This window comes from Monodon monoceros, unplaced genomic scaffold, assembly GCF_005190385.1.
Source record: "Monodon monoceros isolate NGI ecotype Baffin Bay Population unplaced genomic scaffold, NGI_Narwhal_1 Super_Scaffold_22, whole genome shotgun sequence".
Taxonomy (NCBI): Eukaryota; Metazoa; Chordata; class Mammalia; order Artiodactyla; family Monodontidae; genus Monodon; species Monodon monoceros.
In genome coordinates this window covers 124,638,374-124,661,068 of record NW_021703779.1, presented here as the reverse complement: position 1 = coordinate 124,661,068, position 22,695 = coordinate 124,638,374, and the positions used below count along the sequence as shown (strand labels likewise).

Genomic DNA, 22,695 nt, shown 5'->3' with positions numbered 1-22,695 from the left:
TACAATGGGGACACCACTGTCCATTTCAGAGGACTGCCCTGAGGATTTAATGCAAAGCCCCTAGTACCTCTTTGGACCGACAGAGATGTTCAATAAACAGTTACTATTATAACTGGCTGAACGTTATTATCGCTAAATCTCTGCTGTTCCCCATGCCGAAACGTAACAGGAGGCCACCATCTCTGAACACCATCTAAGCAGAAGTGGGAGGGGCTGTGAGAGGTAAGAACACAGACTCTTCACAGAGGGAAAAAATCTCCTGTATTTCTCCTTCCTGTTACGATGTGAAGGTGTCTGGCTGGAAACACATCACACGAAGGAACACCAGGAGCAGACTTGTGCAAAAACAAAAAAGTGTGAAACGGGACTTATGAAGTTTTCTTCCTAGTCAGTCAAGCAAACCAATTGACTGTCTCGGGTTCTCACACTTAAGGACGACAGCAGGTCCCTTTCATAGGAACTCTTTCCCCAGGAGGTTCTGGAACGCTTGATCATGAAGGGAGAACCACACCAGGGCCTCAGATAAACAAGGGTCTTTGATTTTTCTTTTAAACCCACATTCACTTTTTACTTATCATTCAATGCTAACGTGCCTATTTTCCCGTAAGAAAGTACTGAATCTCTTACTTTACAAGTAATATCTAGCCCATAGGAATTCTCTCCTCTACTTGTGGCGCCTCCCATTTTTTCAATTCTTGAGATCACACCCAGAGGAACATCGAGTATTAGAGCAGAATCCTGTAATGGACAAAAAGACACAAGTCAGTATTTCTGTCAGTACAATTAAAACATCAAAAACATATTTAAAAAAAAAAAACCCATGTGCTTTCAGGGCATTTTTACCTTGGCCCTTTTACCACCTTTTATGAATAAAAGCATGATAGCGATCACACATGAAAAAGCAAGCATGAAAATAGTCAGTTATGCAACCAAAATCCATCCCCAAATGTGTGCCATTCTGCACTGCCTGCAGAATAAAGCCTGAACTCCTGGGTACACAACTCGAGGGCCCCGGGACGTTGCTCCCAACCTGTCTCTGTGGGCTGCTGTCCCACAACGTTCTCCGCTCCAACTAAGTAGATGCCTTCACCATTCTCCGAACATTTTGTCTACACTCAGGCCTAGGGGCTCTGTGCACAGTGTTCCCTTTGCCTAGGATGATCTGACTTTCCCAACTACCAACATTCTCCAACGACGCCCCGCTTCCCATTAGATCAGAGTTGACCACTCCCTCCTCTGCAGTTCTGCAGCACTCGGTTCGGACTGGTGTTACACCACCTGCTTCAAGTCTCATTGTCGTGAACTTCCACATCCGTATTCCCCCACTGGAAGCCAAACATCGGGAAGCGGTGCCTATCTTAGGCATGGGTGCTCTTCCCAAAGGAAGGGCCCGAGGGCATACAATGCTTCTCCATAGCTCCTTACCCAACGCTGGACTCAAGGGGTCCAGAGGGCTGTTGGCACGAAGGACGGAATAACGTCAGTAAAGTCGTACCGAGATCGTCCCACCAAGATAACAGCAGCTGCTCTGTTCGGAATACATCATCTGTGCCGGGTACCACAAAAGGCCAATGCGCGTATCGTCCTCACAACCATTCTGGACACAGGTGAAGTATTCCCATTTCCTGATGTTGCAACCAAAGCTTTAAAAGCTTCGGTAACTGGCTTAGTAACTACAGGGAAGGGTTGAGATTCAAGCCAAGGTCTGGGAACACACAACAACAGAGCCATAAAAATGGTCCTACCCTTTGACTCCACAGCTGCACTCCTAAGACCTTATCTTACAGCTGTGGAGCAACAGGAGGGAAAGCTACATGCGTGAAGATGCTCGATAGAGCCAGAGGTGGTCACTGGGGCGAAGAAAATTAGTCAGTCAACTTGATGGAATAAGCACGCAGCTACTAAAATAATTATGGTACATGGAAAAATAAGTTTAAGTGCAAAAAAGCAGCATACAAAATACACTGTGACTACAATAATGTAAAATATATATTCATATGGACAGAGACAGAAAGGGCTACACAAATGTTTTAAGCCAATATCTTCTTTAATGCCCTGTTAGATGACTTTGCTAACAAATATTTTAAAAGCTGCTTGTTGAGTTTTTGTTCTTTAAAAGATGTCCTCTGGGGGGAATACAAATAAAGTTAATTTCTTCTTTTACTTTAAATCCTTCCCTTTAAAACACAATACAACAAACTAAGCATCTCTTCACAAAATATAAATATAGCTCATGGGTGTTCTAGAAATTAAAAAAGTATAAGACTGTGGTGTATCCATGCCATGGGATACTGCTCAGCCACAAAAATGAATGAACTATGGATACATGCAACGATCCGGGAGAATCTTAAGGGCATCATGCTGAGTGGATAAAGCCAATCTCAAAAGGTGCTGTATGGTTCCATTTATATCATTCTTGAAATGACAAAGTTTTAGAGCTGGAGAACACAGAAGTGGCTGCCGGGGCTGAACGGAAGGAGGGCGTGGCTATAAAGGGAGCATAAAGGCTACAAAGGGAGTTCTGTAGCAACAGAAGAGTCGCATACTTTGACTGGTGGTGGTGGTGACATGAATTTACACAGGGCATCAGATGTCACTGAACTGTACGCAAAAACACGCCAAAAATGAGTGCGTGCAAAAACCGGTGAAAGTCAAGTACAGAGTCTTAGTTAACTATACTGTCCCATTCAATGTCCTGGTTTTGATAAAGCAGTGCAGTTATTGGAGAAGTGGGGTGATGGGTACCCAGGAACTCTCTGGACTATTTTTCCAAGTTCTTGAGAGTACATAATTACTTCAAAATAAAGTTTAAAAAGTGTGAGAGTATGGCTATCGTCGTGTAGAGAAAAGAGCACAAACTCTAAAGTTGGACAAAATTGCTTCCAATCTGAGTTCTGACATTTATTAACTGGATGACTTTGGCAAGTTACTGTATCTCTCAGCCACGTTTACCTGTAAAATAGGCATGATTAGAGATAATGGACTTAAAGTAACTGGCATGGTGCCCGGTATATGGTAGCTAGATAACAATGCAAGTTATTATTATTATTATAGCAAAGAATATCTTAGTATGTGAAAGACATGACTGTGCTCTGCAAATATAGTGGATCAGTATGCTGTAGCAAGTAGTTACAGGGCTTTCTGTTTGTACCTATAAGGAGGCATCTTTTAGCTGGCGCCATGCGGTGAGACCCCTCACTCCATGACTGAATTCCAAATGCTTAGAGATTAAAGACACTACACTACATGTACATATGTAGCTGCATATTATAATGTATTCACTTCTCAATATAATCTAGTTATTAAGAATATACTATCAAGGGACTTCCCTGGTGGTCCAATGGTTAAGAATCCACCTTCCAACTCAGGAGATGCAGGTTTGACCCCTGGTTCGATCCCTGGGTAAGATCCCACACGCTGCAGGGCAACTAAGCCTGCGTGCTGCAACTACTGAGTTCGCGCACTCTAGAGCCCGCACGCCACAACTACAGAAGCCCGCAGGCCACAATGAAGACCCAGTGCAGACAAAATTAAAAAAAAAAAAAGATATTAAAAAAATATTATCAGGCTTCCCTGGTGGCACAGTGGTTAAGAATCCGCCTGCCAATGCAGGGGACATGGGTTCGAGCCCTGGTCCGGGAGGATCCCACATGCCGTGGAGCAACTAAGCCCGTGCACCACAATTACTGAGCCTGTGCTCTAGAGCCCGTGAGCCACAACTGCTGAGCCCGCATGCCGCAACTACTGAAGCCTGCACGCCTAGAGCCCGTGCTCTGCAACAAGAGAAGCCACCACAATAAGAAGCCCGCGTACTGCAACGAAGAGTAGCCCCCGCTCGCCACAGCTAGAGAAAGCCCACACACAGCAAAAAGACCCAATGTAGCCAAAAATAAATAAAAATAATAATAATAATAAAAAAATACTATCAAGCAGTCTGTTACTATGCTTAGATTATATTGAAATTTACGAGTGTCTATTCAACTGTACCCCTAGATATCAAACTTGTACCTAAAAATAGAGTAGACAATAAATAGAAGTCTGATATCCTAATATCAAGATGGAAGCAAGAATGCAAATTTAAAAAGCAGAAGGATTAGAAGTGAGTGAGACCTTCCTGTTCTTTGTTCCTGCAGCAAGAAAATTCCTATAGCTCTGATTACCCTGACCCAACACAAACCAGAAAATGGGACACCGAGGAGAACCAGCCAGCTCCTGACCAAAGGCACCCACAGTCTAATGAGGCTAACCTGCCACGTTCTCCCCGAGTGACAGGTTCAAGATCAGATAACCCAGCAAGCCCAACTGGAAGATCCAGGAATAGGAAAATTAGCTTTACTCTCTAGAAACCTGAGTCATCACTATCTAAGTATCATTAAATATTTAAGGATTCCCAAAGGTCCATGCTAACTCAAAATCTATTCCTCTGTACCTGTACGTATCTAAAATAGCTGAGAAGTAAATGTAACAGCTTAGAAGATGCAATCATTTGCCTTCTCTCTCGAGTGCATACTGAGTAACAGAAACTACTGGATGCTAGGGACCACGGGGAGAATTAAGATGTAGGTGCTGCCCTCACAGAGCTCAAGGCCCAGTCTGGGAAATGAGACACATGTACGCAAATAGCCACAGTGCTAGGTTGTAAGTGCCAAGAGCCATTTAAAAAAATCCAGATGAAGTGGAACGGGAGGTCAGAGAGAGCAGGACGATTTCTAACTGATGGGGTCACACGATGGTTCTGCTGTGATGGCAGTGTTAAAGATGATCCTTAAAGGGTGGAATAACAGCTGCTGGAGACTGGCCTTCCAAAAACAGGTACAGTGACAGTGGCTACACGTGTGGGAAAGCATGGGAATTTTATTTTAAAAAAACAAAAGCAAAACCAAATGGGCCAGGTTTAAGATCAGGTGGCAAGGGAATCCCCTGGGGAGTAGCCCAGGGCTTGGCTCAGGGTGACTGGGATCTGGGAAATGTGTCTTGGGCAGAGGTCTGCAACGACATAATGTGGCTGTATGCAGATGTATCCAGCAGCGCTGAGCACTCCGCACCAGCACAGGGAGGGTCCACCCATTCCCTGCAGTCCTGGAAGCTAATGTTTCAGTGCAAGTGAGAGGATCACCGTGAGGGTCTGAAAGTGGAGAGTGTCCGAGGTGGAAAGCAAAAGAAGGAGGTGAGCCGTGGGGAAGAATCACAGAGGCAGGCCCAAGTGTCTGGGACAATGGTGGTCCCACCAAGACACATGAAGGGCACAGGAGGGGGTTCTGGAGAAAGATTAACATTATGAATTTTAGACACACTGGGTTTGGAATCTAAAAAAAAAAAGTCATGAAGAACGTAGGGGCAGGATGGGAATAAAGACACAGACCTACTAGAGAATGGACTTGAGGACACGGGGAGGGGGAAGGGTAAACTGTGACAAAGCGCGAGAGCGGCATGGACATATATACACTACCAAACGTAAGGTAGATAGCTAGTGGGAAGCAGCCGCATAGCACAGGGAGATCTGCTCGGTGCTTTGTGACCACCTAGAGGGGTGGGATAGGGAGGGAGGGAGGGAGGGAGACGCAAGATGGAGGAGATATGAGGATGTATGTATATGTATAGCTGATTCACTTTGTTATAAAGCAGAAACTAACACACCATGGTAAAGCAATTATACTCCAATAAAGATATTTTTAAAAAATAGAAAAAAATAATAAAATAAAGTGAAAAAAAATAAACACCCTGGGTTTGACTGATAATCAAGTACAGATATCCAGGAGGCAGCTGGAAATGCAGAAGTGGAAGATCCCAAAGGCCCCTCAAACTCAAAATGCCCAGAACTAAGCGCATGATGTTTCTCTCTCCAAGCTACATCTTCCTATCTCAGTGGCTAGCACTCCAACCGTCCAGTGACAAAAGCTGGAAACCTACAAGTCATCCTTGACATTCCCTTTTCCACTAGCCTTAATCCAATCTCCATGTTTACTTCTTAAATCCATCTTGAATCTGTCCGCCTCTCTCCAATTCTACCAGCAACTTCTCTGGGCCACTGGAATAGACGCAGGGGTCTCTTTGCATCTACTTCTGCTCCCTTACAATCTGCCCACCGCACAGCAGCCCAGGTCATCTTCTACAGAAGTAAATCTGATGCTACCATCCCTCTGCTTAACCCATTTCCAAAGCTTCTCATTGCTCAACTCTAAAAACCTAAATCCTTAACGGGGTCTACAAGGCCTAGGTCATCTGGCCACTACCCACATCTCCTGCTCATCCCTTGCTGTTCTCCCAACCCCCAACCCAGCCACACCATCACTTTTTCATGTTCCCTTTGGTCCCAGGTCCTCTCCTGTGCTGTTCTCTCAGCTTACTGTCTCCGACCCAGTCCACGCCAAGCATCTAGGGAACTGCCATTCATTCTTCAGACCATGGGTCAAGCATCATTTTCTCAGGACAATTCCCCGGGCTCCTCAAACGACCGCCCTCCTATGCTGCTCCCAGGCAACACCTAGCATAGCTTGTTGTTACACCCTGGTGTGATTATCTGACTCATGTCTGTCAGTCCCACCGGAACCAAAAGCTTCATGAGGGCGACACCGTGTCTGTTGTGCATGCCACTCTATCCCAATGCCTGGCATGGTGCTTGGCACATAGCAGGCTCTCAAACAGTGAATAAAGAATGAAAGATCAGGTCTGGCGCTACAGAGTTGGAAAGCAACTGACAAGTGAGGAAGAAGAGGGCAAGGACAGGGGAAACAGACATTTAGGGGGTGGGAAGGAGAAATGAACTGCAATAAAGGCAAAAGGACGCACGGAGAAAAGGACAAAGAAAGCAGGAGTAACCAGCAATACCGACTGATCACTGCAGAGAAGGTAAAGAGCTGAGAGTCTACTGAGGTCTGCAGAATTGAGTGGTCAAAGAGGAGCTTTAACAGGGAGCATGAGCCAGACCATGAGAGGTGAAGGAGTTAACAGTCCGGAAGCAGAAGCAGTGTGTGTGGACTCACTTTTTAAAAAGTCTAGCAAGGAAGGGGAAGAAAGAGGATAGTATTGTAGTATCAGGGTAGCAGGGATGCAAGAAGGTGTTTTAAAATAAAGAGACTTGAGCAGGTCTGCGGGCTGGGGAGCCAATGAAAATGTAAGACACAGAGTAACTGGTGGGGCACTAGGGCTCCAGAGGGGCAAGAAGCAGAAAGGCTCCCTTTGTAAAAGAAGACATCTAGTTCCTTCCTCTGAGATGGCAGAGGAGGAGGAAAAGAATTTATGGGAGCTCAGCGACGATGACTTTTAACTTTGCAACAAAGCAAGAGATGAGGTCTGCAAAGGAGCTCAGAGGGGTCTGTCACTGGTGTGGTGGGGAACGTGATGAGAAGTCGATCTGAGATGGAGAGAATTGCCAAAGCAGCCACGAGCCCCTTTCTGAGGTCTGAAAGCCCGAACTTGTAGTGGAGCTAAATAATTACTTAAATCCACTGTGTGACTTTCAACAGGAGGGCTCAGTAGCGCACAGCCTCTCAAGCTTGGTGACTGGCAAATTGGGAATGGATGGCAACAAGGGGCAAGGGGACCTGGGGTATCAGCAGGGACTGTTTTAACCTGAAGATCTCAGTCATTTTGCAGCAGCAAAATAAAGAGACGATTTAAGACTGAAATTTAAAAGAAAACCTATAGTACGGATCCTACGTTCCCACTGATGCTCCTACTTACAGACACTCTAGGATGTTTCATTATTATAGTCTTTTTAGCATTATTTCACCTCTTTTTAAATGAAAAAAGGTGCTAACTCCATTAGACGGAAGGAACTAAAAAAGGACAACGTTGAAAAGTTCCAAACGTATTTTTTTGAAAAGAAAAATACTACAGGAACCCTTTTTGTTCGTGCTTGTTATAAAGTGGGAGGCAATACAGGTCTGCCACTCGTGTCAGATGCCCAGCTCTTGGGAGGCACGATACCTCACAAATGCTCATTTCAGAACCAGATATTTGAGAGGCAGATACGAGGGCCATCCATCCACCTTGATTCTCCAAGTCCCATCTCCGCATTGGTAAATCATCAAACAGCAAAGTCAACAGACCCCAGCCTGCTAGTCCCTCCCAGAAATACCTTTACCCAGTAAAAGTTAACATGTGTCCTGTCCTTAAAGAGGGTCTTGAATGGTATTCAAGAATCTTTAGGTAATACTCTGCCCAAAGAATGAAATCACTATGGTCCTACCTCTTAGAGGAAACCCTAATGACAAATTTCTCCTTGAATTTAATCCAGGAAGAACATACTGTTTCCGACTGTCAGGTAATGAAAAGTGCATACACGACACGCTGCTCATCCCACCGGCAGCCCTAAGGGTTATCACCTGCTCATCTGTGCATCTCCGGAACTCCATCCTATTTTTAAAGAGGAGTTTGTGGAGTGACAGAGAGTGAGACCTAGGAACTTTCAGATGGTATCTACCACTGATGGGGAGGGGAAAAGGACTTCTTCAGCTGGGGGGTAGATCCACAGGTGTTTATGTTATTCTTTACAAACTTTCTATGTTAAATATTTCAAAATAATTTTTTTAAAAGTGGGGGTGTGAATGGCAGAGATGGGTGGGGATGAATATGCATGAGTTCTAGTGGAGAAAACAGCCAGGGCAGAGAAGCGGAGGGCTGGTTTAGGGAACACTGAGTAGGGTACCTGTGCCATCATGCGGGGTGCACAGAGGAGAGAGGTGGGGAGGCGACTCAGGGCTGAGCTGCAGAGGACCAAGAACACTGAGGAATCTGAAATGAGGGAGGAAAGGAGCCACTGAGAGTTTCCAAGTGGGGGGCGGGGAGAATGTCTGTAAGAATGTCTGTGGGAGCCAGAGAGAACGCAGTGGGGAGAAGATGCCGGCAGGGACGGGACAATGAAGACTTGAGAGGAGAACGGAGGAGGGGGAGGAGGTGACTCCACGGTGACTAGAAGAAGAGTAGCACCATCAAGAGAAGCAAGAACACCCAACGAAGGAAGTGGCAAGGAGAAAAAGCAGGAGAGTTTTGGCTCGGCCGTGCACCTGGGGTGCCAGGTGGAAAGTCAAGGGATCTCCAGCAGGTAGTGAGAAAGGAGAAGCTGGGGCCCGAAGAAAGGTCGCTGCTAGAAAACCAGGAGCAGGCTGGGCGGACTAGGGAAGGGGTCGGGCGGTGGCTGCTTTGCCCGGCAGCTGCCGTCAGACGGGCTGCGTGCGTGGGCAAGAGCTCGGCAGGCCCTAAGGAGCTTTGCTGACACACAATGCTAACTGGAGAGAAGCGAGTGCAGCCGGGAAGTGGAGGAAGCCGTGGGGAGGATGAATAGAGAGAAGTGTGCTGAGGGCCTGGGAGCTGCAGAAGCTTCCACCAGGCAGTGGAAGGGGGAGTGGAAGCAAGAGCAAGAGAGGGACCATCTCCACAGCCTCTGTTCTCGCCGGGGCTCCCAGCCACCTCCCCATGACCACCCTCCGGGGCCTCTGTTCCTTCTTTATTTCACTGAAACTTGCAACATTTCACTCCCTTGTCCACTCCCTTCCTTCTAGAGATTTTGCTCTTCTCCCCACTTCCACCAAAGCTTTGTCTTACAAGCCTGCCCTCTGCTCTGACTGCGGCTTCTTCCTCTCCCCGCCCCGGAAGGCCGGGCCCTCCGAGGCTCCCTCCGCAGCCGCATCTCTGGTGGTCGTTTGGTCCCCTCAGGTAACCCTGTGGCTAGACCCGGCTGTTACGGACACCCGTATGCCCATCACTTCAGCACCTTCAGACTCGTGTTCCCAATGGCTCCTGAGCCATTTCCACTTCGCACTCAGCAGCTGTAAGTCTGCACATTCAGACTTGTCTCCCGGGGTCTCAGCTCCAACCCACTCCTCCTGTGATGTCTATTTCCACGAATGGGAGCAGCTGCAACCACTCAAGCCCAAAACCACAGGGATCACTGTCGACTCGAGTCTTCCCTTCGACTCGCAACTCCAAATGCCACCCAGATCCTCCTGCCTGGCTCACGGCTGTTCCCTCCTTTCTACTGCAACGTGGGCTGGATTAGGACCTGCTCGCCTGGAAAACGGAGATCCCTTCCTGGATGGTCTCCCTGCCTCCAGTCTCCCCCTCCCCCAATCTGTCACACACGCTGCGACCCGACTTCCCTTCCTGCAACGCATGTGTCGTTCCCCACGTGACACGCACACTGCTGAATGGTGACTGATGACATGCTAGAGGCTGGCGAGGCTTCCAGCTTCGTCTCCTCCCTTCCCCTCCACACTCCCTCTCCAGCACATCCCTCCGCCGCTGCCGCAGTATACAGGGCCCCTCCATAGCCCTAGACCCGCAACGCGCAAAAGCGCCCTGTGGAGCCTCCTCCCTCCCGCCCATCTGTCCAGGAAACGGTCCCCGTTCTTCGAGACTTGGTTGGAACATCACCTCCTCTACAAGGCATTCTGTGACTCAGCGTAGAGTTAACCTGCCTCTCCCTTGTAACCTCATGGAACGATGCACCCGCCGTGGGCTCTGCCACACTACACCACACGTGCTCATCTCCGTGTCGCGCACCCGGCACCGTGGCACTCACCCGGGCGCTCAGTGAGTGTTCCTGGGATAAGGATACGGCCGCATGAATGAAGAAAGGGTTAATCTGTCTTTCTCACCCGCCACAGCGCCTGAGCCCGAAGTATTCCTGCGAGGGAAACTGGAAGCGGCCTTGCCCCCGGGGAGTCCACAGATGACAGAGTATTACAGGCCTAAATAGCCCTACTGGAGTCACGAGATCGAACGCAAGCCAAACCCCTCAAGGTCAAAAGGCGGCTATGGGATTTCTCAACGCCAAACGCAACGGTGGTGTTCGGGACCACCAGGTCTCGCCACTAGTGAAGGCCAGAGAGCGTGACAAATAAATACGGCTGAATTTCTTCCCTGCCACATGCCACGCTCCATCCTAGGCCTCACGGCTCGAAGGCGAACAGACACAAAGCATCCCTGGCCTCGGTCAGACGGGAACGAGGCAAAGCAGTGAAATATACAAAATAGGAGGCAGTGGCAAGTGCTCAGGAGAAACAAACAAACATGAAAGGGGGAGAGGAGGAGGGGGAGGGGTTTGGGACCTTTAGAGCCGGTGGGCAGGGTAAGTTTCCCAGCAATAAGTGTGAACATGGGGACATGAACACAGAGAAGGAGTGAGGCCTTCGGCGGAAGATGGCGAAGCCTCCAGGGAGGACATGATTTTTGAGGTGGGTTCTGAGGGACGAGAGGGCATCCAGGCCCAGTGAAAACAGCCCAGAAGGGCCTCAGGTGCTGGGAAGAGGGCCAGGGCTTTGTGCAGCTGGACAACAGCACGGGGAGAAGCAGTGTGAGTCGAGGCAAGGGAAGTCAGAAGAATTTTTCTGCCACACGAAGGAGAGTGGATTTTATGCTGCGGGCAGTGGGGATCCAACAAGAGTTTTCAGACTGCAAAGTATGCTGCTCAGAGTGGAGGGGGGGGGAGACCCCAAAGGACGCCCAGGGGAAGAAGGCCGCATGACAGTCCAAAGACCACGGTGCGTCTACTGCCCGGGACATCAGGGGCAGGGAACCTGCCCTTGACACCTGACGAAACAGGACAGCTGACTCCCGAGGCAGGCCGTGCTCCCACTGCAGTGTTTACATACCTGAACCACACAGGTGTCCGCTTCAAAAGGCCAGTGAGATGGCGGCTCTTTGTCAAACACACGAGAAACATTCACATTTTGCAGCAGAATCCACGATTAATGTTCTTATTTAGGACTTTGAGATACACTATGATGACTATGTTTTGAGGCTTCTGCATAACCACCCAAATGGCTTGCTTTATATGATGTTTTCTGCCATGAACTGCTTGTTTTTAAACTTGGACTAAACGATGTGGCCAATTGGTCAAAATATTTATGTAAAACTTGGTAGAAGAAGAAAAAGATTAGCAGTCAGTGTCAAATGGGCATTTTATTCACCCACTCCACGCTAACCCCTGGCCTCTGGAGTGCTGTATGAAAACGAAATAAATAAAGCTGGCCAAGTGTCGCCCAATTACAAAAGTAATGTATGCTCACGCCAAGTGGGAGGAGGAAAACAAAAGCATACGTAATTCCACCGTCCAACTATCGCAAGTACTAAACCTTTTGGTGTGTTTCTTTCTGGTCTCTTTTCGACAGATGGTTTTTGTTTGGTTTCCACAGTTGAGATCACAGAACAGACACAATCTTGTCACGGCACCGCAGTTTAAATAATTTCCCCAGTTCATCACCAGTGACAGCACGAAATGGAACCGGGCATGTGTGGCTGGTCAACAACTTGCTCTAATTCGATTTTTGATGATTCTCGCATACATTAGCATAAAATCTCTCAGTGTGTCCCAATTTGACACTTGGAAGCTGTACCGAATGAGTCTCACTTTGGCTGTCCATATTGTATAGTACAGTATAGTATAATGTTATATAACGTTATATTATACTTTTGTTAGTTCAGCCTACAGGTACGTTAACTTTTTAACCAATCCCATCCAATTACTGGATCAAATAAACTTGAGCCCCTGTAAAGACAGACCTCTTCCATCCTTCACCAATACAACTGGTTTTTATGAAGTAACTATTATCTACGCTCAATTTTACATTAGTGGCTTCACTCCAATATCTTAGCCGATTAAGACTACTTCAAACCCCTTCCCCTTCCCTTTAACCCCCTTCCAAGTTAAAGGCTTGATACCAGTTACACAGTCTGTCAATAATACTCCCAATGGGCTTCTTTCTTTCCTGGGTACGTAATCATCTGTTCAAATGATAAATTCTACAGTTGTTGCCAAGGGTTGACAACCAGCTCACTGCTCTGTTAATTTCCAGAATCTTCTTTCACATTCTGGAAAACTAAAACATTTGTTCAGCTCCAGTCTTGCTTAGAAGCCTGAAGAGAGTCACATAAGTAAAATGCCCAATCTCAGGCCCATGGGGGTCTAGGAACACTACAGAAGTGGGCTCCCACAGCTAAGGCAATAACAGTAATAAACAGCATTTTTCAGAATTCGGACACAAAGATGAACATAATTTTTTAAAAATCCAAAGGTTCAAACTAATCTAGATTAGAACTGTCCTGAAGAAACTCTGAGGTAAAAAGCAGTCAAACAAAAGCTAGATTCCCCCAACACTCGCAACATCTCCTGCGTTTAAGCTGATGTTGGGCTCCTCTTCCATGTGCCCCGGCCCTATTTATCCCTCCTCGACCCAGCCCATCAACATACAGCTGCCCCTTCAGGCTGGCCTGGGCAACGGCAACCCACCACATCCACCACAGGCCCTTCTGGGACAGCCTCAGCAGCTGTTCATTCATTCTTTCCCTTCTGGAGCATCTCGTCTCCATCACGTTGTTCCATCAACGGAAAATTCGTTGAAATACCGTGGCAAACATCTTATGGCCACGGAATGAGAAGGTAGAGTGGCACTAAGCCACAACATAGTCATCCTAGTTCTAAACTGCTACCTGGTGTTGTGTAATTGAACACTTGTAAAGTTCTAGAGCAGTGGGCCTTAACAAGGGACCTGTGCCTGGACCACAAGCCGGAACATCCGGATGCAGTACATCATGGCGTCTGTAGTGGCTGCTAAGCGCCGCAAGTGGTTCTCATCGGTGCTTCTGGTAAAGAACCACTGTTCTACACCTAACTAACTTCTCCAAACTAGCAAATGAGTACAGTTACAAAACTCCCCTCCCCAGATTATCAAGGACAAAACTTATTTTAATTCACTCTATTCCTGCATAAACAGGTGTTAGTGTTAAATGAGCTTTGCATAAGCCAAAAATTAAGAGTTGAGAAGCAAATATACCCCCATGTTAATCTGATCCACAGTCAATCTTGCAAGGTAGAAGAGAAACAGTTTAGCATTATCTTTAACAGTTAGGGTCATCTTTATGGTCTTAGATTCTACTTACCGTTTCCAAACTTCTTAAATAAAGACGATAATTTGTGATGTAAACTCTTCCCTTAATGGGGCCATTGAAAGGACATATGTAAATAACTTCTTTGTCTATTAAGATAAAAAAAGTACCCTAAAATAATGGAAATATATACCAAGATACACAACAAATGGCACTAATTTAATATAAACTATTTGGCTAAGAATAACTACAATTAAAAAAAAAGTCACTGAAAAGGTCTAAAGCAAGCACTGGCAATGCTTCTACATTACCATGCTAGGTCGAATGGGGCTGCCACTACCTAGGGACAAGGTGAGAACAGCTGGAGAGCAGAAGTGAAAGAGGGTACTGACGCTGCTACCCTCAGGTGGTTGTCAAGGTAACTCGTGAACTGCAGACTTCAACCAGAGGATGGCAATTCATGTAGGACAGTCTCACAGACTCACCACCAGATCGGCTTTGCGGTCTGCCAAACCTCTAATCACACAGAACATCATGATGTTTTTAATAAATGAATGTCAGCAGCAGAAATGTTTAGATAGTCTATTCTTTCTCTTTTAATAGGCCAGAGAAGAGTGGAGCTAGATTCATTTCACATATTAAGTGAGATGAAACAGATGGCCAAGAAATTAGTACATCTTTGGTAGAATCAAACATAAGGAGAAACTAAATCAGGAGAGTTGAGTTGTTATAATGAAATATATCTTTGTCTTATCTTTCAAGGATGTCCTTGAATGTGTTAATGGCATTTGTTTATTTACCTATTTACTTATTCATAGTAATTTTGAAATCCCTTTCTCCTCAGGTGCTAAATGAAGAATACCCAGTAAGGCTATTTCATGCTCATTCAGTCAGTTACTACCTCAGTGAAGGTTCTGGCACTGATACAGAGCACCAAAACTTTACAAATGAAGACCATCAAAAGTAAGCTATCCTCTTTGTTCTTATCCAGAAATTGGGATGGACACACGCCACCGGTTTCCTTTTCAAGACTAGGATCACGCGTGCAAGTCCGTGGACATGGAATAGTTTCTCATGGTGCATGGCTAACTCATTCACACAGGTACCACATCTATGACCTTAATCTGATTAGCACCATGCTTTCGGCCATTTAAGCTAAACAGCCCAGATCTTAGTCAATAAAACGAAAGGTTCTCTGAAACAATGGTAACTGTATCATCACCAAATGGGAATCTGAGAGGGGGATGTCGACTCTAATAAAAAATGTGAATGCCCACAACATGAGCACTTCGCTTAGAAGCTGTCAGGTGCTTCTGGATTGTTAAGCCAGAACGATCTAGTCTTTCCAAAGTAGATACCTTCCTCGTAATATGAATTTATAATGAAGAAAATAAGCCAACAATCAGAATGTTACATCAGCATAACTAACTTCGGCTATCTGGCAAATCAAAGATATTTTAAACCACTGTGGTCTCCTATATTTCAAAGAAGAGAATACTTGGACTTTAAGCCTCTAAGTTGAGGCATTTTAAAGCATACATCATAGACTGGAAAACCTTAATACCATTTTGTTCTTATCACCTCAAACCATAAGAGCTTATAGCTCCAATAAGAGACTTTCAAGAGCTAATCCACATTTCTTTTCCAAAATAATTCTGTCTTTGGTACAGAGGGAAAAAATATCACTGTCCTGGAGAGCGTGAAGCTCTTGAGAGAACTCTTTGATCAAGAAATGTAACTTCTAAAGGGTCCGTGGGATTGAAGCCACCTGACCCTGCTGGACCTCTCATCAATGTACGAAAATCCTAACTTCACAGGCTCCTTACCAGTGATGCGGGTTTCTCCTGGAAGTCGAGGAAGAGCCTCACCGATCTCCCGATTAACTCCATCCCTAGAAGTCTGGAAACAAAATGGTGCCATCAGGAGTAATGACATTACATTTGCATAGGATTTTGAGCAACCAAACAGAGATATCGTTGTCAAAGAAAAAAATTAGAGAAATAGTGACCATTACAGAAAATTGGCACAGAAAATCCACACGACTAAAAACTACAACTTAGCATTCAACATTCATTAGCTGTGTTAACTTTCAGTCTGTAAATAACATTAGCACGCTTTTCAATGATATTAATTAAACACCCCTTCCAAGCAATTTACAGTTAACAGTGTTCAGGAAAGTGATAAAAAGTAAATATTAAGTGTATTCTATAGGTACACATATACCGTGGCAGCTTTTTTTTCATATTAAGTATTTAGTCCTATTTTGTTGAGAGAAGGAATGAAAACTTGATTTCAATGGGGCCTTAACTGAGCAACAGTAATTACAGCATCTTCTCACGACACCAGAAAATAACAGTTACTACACACTGGGTTTCCTATTTTATTTTCCTATTTTATTAAGATCTTTCTTCATGTAGGTGACTAGATAAGAGGACGGGGTGGCCTGTCATTGAACTTTTGAGCCAACAGGGGCCTTGGGAACCATCTACGCACAAATTCTTCGCGTGACTTTACTACGTCTCTAGGCCTGGCTCCCCACGCATGGTCCTCGTTCAATCACCGCAGCCGCTCTGCCAGACAGGCAAAGTATTAGCCACTAAAAGTGAAGGTGAGTTCTGAGAGGCTCATTTGCCATGTGACTTGGATGCCTGGGAAAGGCGTCTTTCAATCTATTCAGCCGCCCCAGCGGATCAGTGCCAGGCACATCACTAACATCTGTTTGGGCAAAAGGTTTTTTCATCGCTGTTTTTCATTCATTTTTTTCTAGTTGTTTTCCAAAGTCACGCTGCAATTATTTCATGTGTGAAGCTAGTAATCCTTGCCTCAAAGGAGTTTCGTGAATATTAAGTGAAACAAACTACACAAGCACACTTCTGAGAATTACCAAGGGCTATGCAAATGTAGAGTATTCTGAAACAAGAGAAACGTGGCTTGTGTATTTAGGTGAGAGGTAAGCTGTCAAAGAGGGGGGCTCTGCTGGATTTTTAATGGTTTTAGTCTTTTTATTCAGGTACAAAGTGAAAATTCCTAGCTAATTTTCAATATGTTTTAGTGCTTGTAAGCTAAGCATTTTATAAATCGGAGGGTAAGGCAAACTGTCCCCAGCCAGGAATGCCTTCTTCAATGAGGAGCAAAAACCACACGTTTTATATAAACGATAAGACTGCAAAGAAATTATCATCCTCCTTTAACACTGCCTCAAACTAAAAACAAGTATAACGAGCAAATTTAATATTCATACAGCCTTTAAATACCACAGTTCTGGGTCAGGAGAAGAAAGCGTAATTCAGCCACAACATAAGGGAAACAAATGTCTATTAACACAGGAAAACATGGGATTAACAGAAGATGTACTTTCACAGTAGAGTAACGTTACACAAGGACTTACAATTACCTTCTTGAAGTTACTCTTGTGTTTAGAACTGATCCTTGTACCATAACAATACTAAAATACAATAAAGACTTTTATAATTGGGGGATGCAAAGGTCCTTACAAACATGACACAAAAAGCAGAAAATATAAGAAAAGACTGATGATGTGGTTACATAAAAATTTAAGCCTCTGTATTTCAAAATCCAAACACATAAATATAATTAAAAGGCTAACAGTAAACTAGGGAAAAGTCTTATATGTTATTATTATATGTATTATAAAGAATAATATATATTATTAAGAGTTGATCATCATAATTTCTAAAGAACGCTTATAAGTCAACAGAAAAGGATACCCCGAACACCCCAAAACACAAATAGGCAAAGGACACAGACAGCCACTTCACAAAACAATTACAAATGGACAAGAAACACACCTTTAAAACAAAACAAAACCAAAAAAAGGTACCCTTGTTAGTACTCAGGGAAATACAAATTAAAAGACACTAGTTGGCTCCCTTCTGATTGCTTGGGTATCTCTCTACACTGCTTGTGGATGTGTAAATGAACCTCTCTGGTGGATAACAGGTAATATGTATCAAAAGCCTTAAAGGGCCATGAATAAAGCTTATTTAAAATTCCTTCTTTCCAATAGTTGTTCCAATATCTCCCTCTAATTACACAATTTCTCCTTGACACTTGGAACCATTTTCTGTTAATGCTGTATTTGTTTTGGTCCTATAACTCTTTTATCCTCATAATTAGAAAATAACACCAATATTTAGGAAGGTGTTAACAGCCTGTTCAGAGGGCCCTGGCTTCCAATCTCTCCTTCAGAAAGCTTTCAGGGGCAAGAGATTGCCTAGTATCTTAAATGTAACACTGGAAGTAGTTCACAAGTCAGAGGTTCTCAAAAATGAAGTTATGTGAAAGGATTTACAAACAAAACTCACTGAACACACATAAGATAATCAGTCTTTTACTGAACAAGGTGGGTTAATGAAACCACATGTATCACAGAATTTACATTATGTGAATAAATAATGAAATTAATAATTCAAGAAACCCAGAATGAGCACCTAATATTCAAATACAAAAGGAGAAATGAGAGAAGGAGGTACAGATAAATCTGAAAACTCAACTTACCCTCTTAATAGACTCATTCTCCAAGGAGTGTGAATTATATTTAGAAGTCGGTGCAGAGGCCATACTGGAAACTCTACCAAGAAAGACAACGTTCAATATCAATGGAATTGTATGCAATTTCAAACATATTGCAATTGAGAACAAACAGGAGTACGCTTGACAGGCCCTATTTCCCTCGTAGTCTCCAGTGGGAATGAGACACACGAAGTATCAACCACAACACAGCTCCTGGGAAAGAGCTCCGATGAAGGTGCAGAGAACCGTGGAGGAACAGAGAAGGGGGAGCTCAGCAGAAGACACCACACACGTTCCCGGAATTTTTATTCCTAGCCTTCAAACTGTCATGGGAGAAAACTTAATGTTCACTAACTGTGCAACAGGCTTCAAATTTCCACATTTCTTAATTTTTAAAGACAGTTAAGAGGCAGCCAGGCGGAGTGATAAAAAGGGGAGACTGCTGAACTCACTCTTCTTTCCCCTTTAATAATTCTGTTTTCTCTAAATTAAGGCAAGTTAAAGTGGCATGGATTTGATGGAAATCAAATTAGGAAGATTTGATTTAATCAGCATTTTCTAGGGAAAGTATATACTTCATTTAAATAAGGCTTATTCATCACAATTCAGACATAAATGAAACCATCATATTCGGAATACATACAATACCTTGGTAACCCAGGGGTTTATTTAGACTTTTGAAGATGATAGCAACAACAGAAAACTAAGTAGTGCTTTGGTTATTTTATTTATCAAAGTTAATGACACCGAGAGAGACATATGAAGTCACTGGTGGTTAAACCACATCCAATTCAGCAAGGTGACTGTGGATATTTATAGGATCTTTTTTGCCAGGCTCATTAAAAGACCAACCACTCACTAACAAAATATGGCATGGAAAACATCACTACCCCTTGGAACAAAGCCTAGTGATTTGATAGCTGTGCACTGCTGTCCAATGTCCTTAAGTAAGGCCTGAGAGGTGAAAGAAGATGCGGATGAGGGGACCCATCAGGACAAAGAGGCAGCAAGATGGCCAGGTGAGAACAATCTTACAAGATTAGCACCGCCAGGCTTCCTCCACCAGAGCTCAGCTCTCCAAGGGCAAGGCTGGGGGTCCATTTGGGTCACGGTTATCTCCTGGCACACGATGACACTCATAACTATTTGATGAACGAATGACTGATTATGTGCAAAACACACACTATTGTGAAACATGATGATGCTCTGAGCTTGGGTATCAGTTCACCAAATCCCAGAACACTGGAACTAGGAAACTACTGCAGAGGCTTAAACATGAACACTTAGGGCAAAATAAAATACTTCTTTATAGAAAGGAATACTAAACTTAAAAGACCTGAAACTATTAAGAGGTAGCACGATCTAAAATTAGAAATAACTTTTTAAAAAAAGATTAATGAATAACTGTAGAATGAATTAAATGCAGACAAAATAGTTCAGACAATATAGCCTTGAAAAAAACCTCTCTAATCGTAAATTAAAATCCAGTCAAATAACCCATTATTCTCTGAGACAGCAGAATGGATGAGATGGACTGGATAGAGCAAGTCAGATGTTTCTGCCCTGAAATTATTCTACTGACTAAACAATATTACACATTTGGGGGATTTTCATCAGGAACGGATATAGAATTACTTTTAGTAATCAGATGCTATAATATTTAAAACATTTTTATCATATAAGTCAATGTCTTCAAACACATGTTAAGTTATTACTGTCAAGTCAACATAAGACATTTCAAATGCTGGGTTATATAATCGACTCAGTCTTCACGGTCCTGTTTACAAACCATAAAAGAAAGATGAGTCTTCCTGTTTTCATCAATCCTCATTTAAAAACTTCAATTTAAAATGAACTAAATAGGGACTTCCCTGGTGGTCCAGTGGCTAGGACTCCATGCTCCCAATACAGGGGGCCTGGGTTCAATCCCTGGTCAGGGAACTACAGCCCGCATGCCACAACTAAGAGTTCGCATACTGCAATTAAAGATCCCGCACACCGCAACTAAGACCTGGCGCAGCCAAATAAATAAATATTTTTTTAAAATAAATAACAACTAAATTTAACAGAGGGAGGTCCTCCTTTTCCCCTTATTTTTAACTATCCGATTGAGCTATAACTCACCTACTATTAACACACCCTTTCAAGTGAACAATTGAACAGTTTTAAGTATATCTGTAGAATTGTACAACTGTCACCACAATCGGTTTTAGAACATTTTCATCACTTCCCCCAAAAACCCCATACCCATTAGTAATCACTTATCACTCCCCATTCCCCCAGCCCCTATCACATATTTGCTTTCTATCTCTATAGATTTACCCATTCTGGACATTTCATATAAACAGAATCAAATAATATGCAGTCTTTATGTCTAAAGCCCTCATTTTTAGAGTTACCCTAGAAGACGCTACTATTAAAAGCTGGATTGAGTACAAAGCTGAGAAATCCAAGGGTCTGGGTAACATGGGTTAGTTCCATGATGAGGCTTGCTTTCAAATGTCACCAGTGAGCCTCTCTTTGTTGAAAGGTTGCAACAGACCCTTGAAATGTACAGGAGCTGGAGCAGCATGACACTGAACAACACAGGTACTGAGCCGACTCCATTCAAATCCCGACTGTGCAATTCACTATTTGACCTTGGGTAGATTATTTCACTTCTCTGGCCTTCGGTTGCTATTATCTCTATCTTACTACAGCATAGTTGGGCAAAATGAAGTAATACACATGAAGGGCTTAGAACAGTACATGACATATTTGCTAACAAATTATTAGCATCCTTTTCAATAATGAAAGGATAATAACTGAATGCTGACGCCACAACCAATTCTTCTACAAATTAGGTCTGACCCTAGAAATACTAGGAAGAAAGTTAACTACCACAGGGACAGTGCATGGCCAGTGGTGATCTAGCTCTATAAAGCTTCTCTTGAAAAAGTACATGGAGGGACTTCCTTGGTGGCACAGTGGTTAAGAATCTGCCTGCCAATGCAAGAGGACAGGGGTTCGATCCCTGGTCTGGGAAGATCCCACATACTGCGGAGCAACTAAGCCCGTGCACCACAGCTACTGAGCCTGCACTCCAGAGCCCACGAGCCACAACTACTGAGCCCGCGTGCCACAACTACTGAAGCCCACGCACCTAGAGCCCGTGCTCTGCAACAAGAGAAGCCACCGCAATGAGAAATCTGCACACCACAATAGAGTAGCCCCCGCTCACAACTAGAGAAAGCCCGCATGCAGCAACGAAGACCCAACGCAGCCAAAAATAAATAAATAAATAAATTTATATTTTAAAAAAAAAGTACACGGAAATACTGTCTCATTTGGACCCTGTGCAGAGTTGTAGAAAATGTACTAGATGGGTGAGTGCAGGCCCTGATCTGTCTCTAATATCCATATCTTCATCTATAAAATATCTCTGTTGGTCTAAATGGGGTTCAATAATAATTAGAAGCTATAGTAAAGTTTACAAAAGTCAGCTACCCTTTTGGTTATAGTGTATTTTGCCCCAAACCCCTAAAGATCAAGCTTCAATCCTTTTTATTTTAAAAAACATTGAATTTGGGCTACCTTGGCTTTAAAGTGAAAATTGAAACTTAATTCCCTATATATATATGCTAATTTCAGGAATCTAACCAAAGGTAGGCTTCTATCTTTTTTGATCCTGAAAAAAACTTTTGTGATGATTTAAGGCCAGTCTTCTCCTATTACCGAGAAGATGGCAGGAAAGCCTAGAGAGGGTACTACGACAAGACCCCAGCGTGAGTCAGTGGCAGGACCAGCTCTAGCTGACATCTCCTAACACGGCAGTATCCTTTCCATCCAGGGAAAAGTGAGTCCAAGTGATCTCTATTTTTCAAGAAACCAGGTTGGATGAGACTGGTCCCAGTCTCAGTAGAGAAGGAGTTTTAGAGTAAGAAACATAGCTAGGAAAACTCATCTAGGCAAGCAATCTCTGAGACCCCCCCCACAACCCCTTCAAATAAAGCTACATAAAGGTGGCATTATTTAAAAAATCAGATTTTAAAGTTACGACATGGCCTCAATTGTGTCTCTCTTTAAATTCAAGCCAACTAACCTCAATGGTCTCATGGTATCTCCCTCTGTCCCTCTGTGTCCCTTCACCTCTCTTCCCCCTCTCCCTCTGTCTCCTTCCTCTCTTTCTCTCTCTGCCCCTCTCTCTCCCTCTGTCTCTTTCCCTACCACTTACCACCTTCCAGATAACCTGTTGTTACTGTCCACCCTCCACGCCAGAATACAAGCTCCCACCAGAATACAAGCCCCTACCAGAATACAAGCTCCCACCAGAATACAAGCCCCCACCAGAATACA

General features: G+C 44.1%; 1 protein-coding gene across 3 annotated transcripts in view; it reads right to left on the bottom strand.

Annotated features, from left to right (window-relative positions):
• The window catches only part of MTM1 (myotubularin 1), a 98,903-nt gene that overhangs the window by 54,582 nt on the left and 21,626 nt on the right, over window positions 1-22,695 (bottom strand). For all 3 annotated transcript variants that reach the window (XM_029241538.1, XM_029241536.1, XM_029241537.1), the window contains exons 2-5: window positions 18,346-18,418; window positions 15,654-15,726; window positions 13,882-13,976; window positions 628-738 (exon numbers count right to left, since the gene is read on the bottom strand). In XM_029241538.1, the coding sequence (XP_029097371.1) occupies window positions 628-738; window positions 13,882-13,976; window positions 15,654-15,726; window positions 18,346-18,408 (342 nt within the window). In that variant the 5' untranslated portion in view covers window positions 18,409-18,418. The remainder of the gene's footprint in view (window positions 1-627; window positions 739-13,881; window positions 13,977-15,653; window positions 15,727-18,345; window positions 18,419-22,695) is intronic.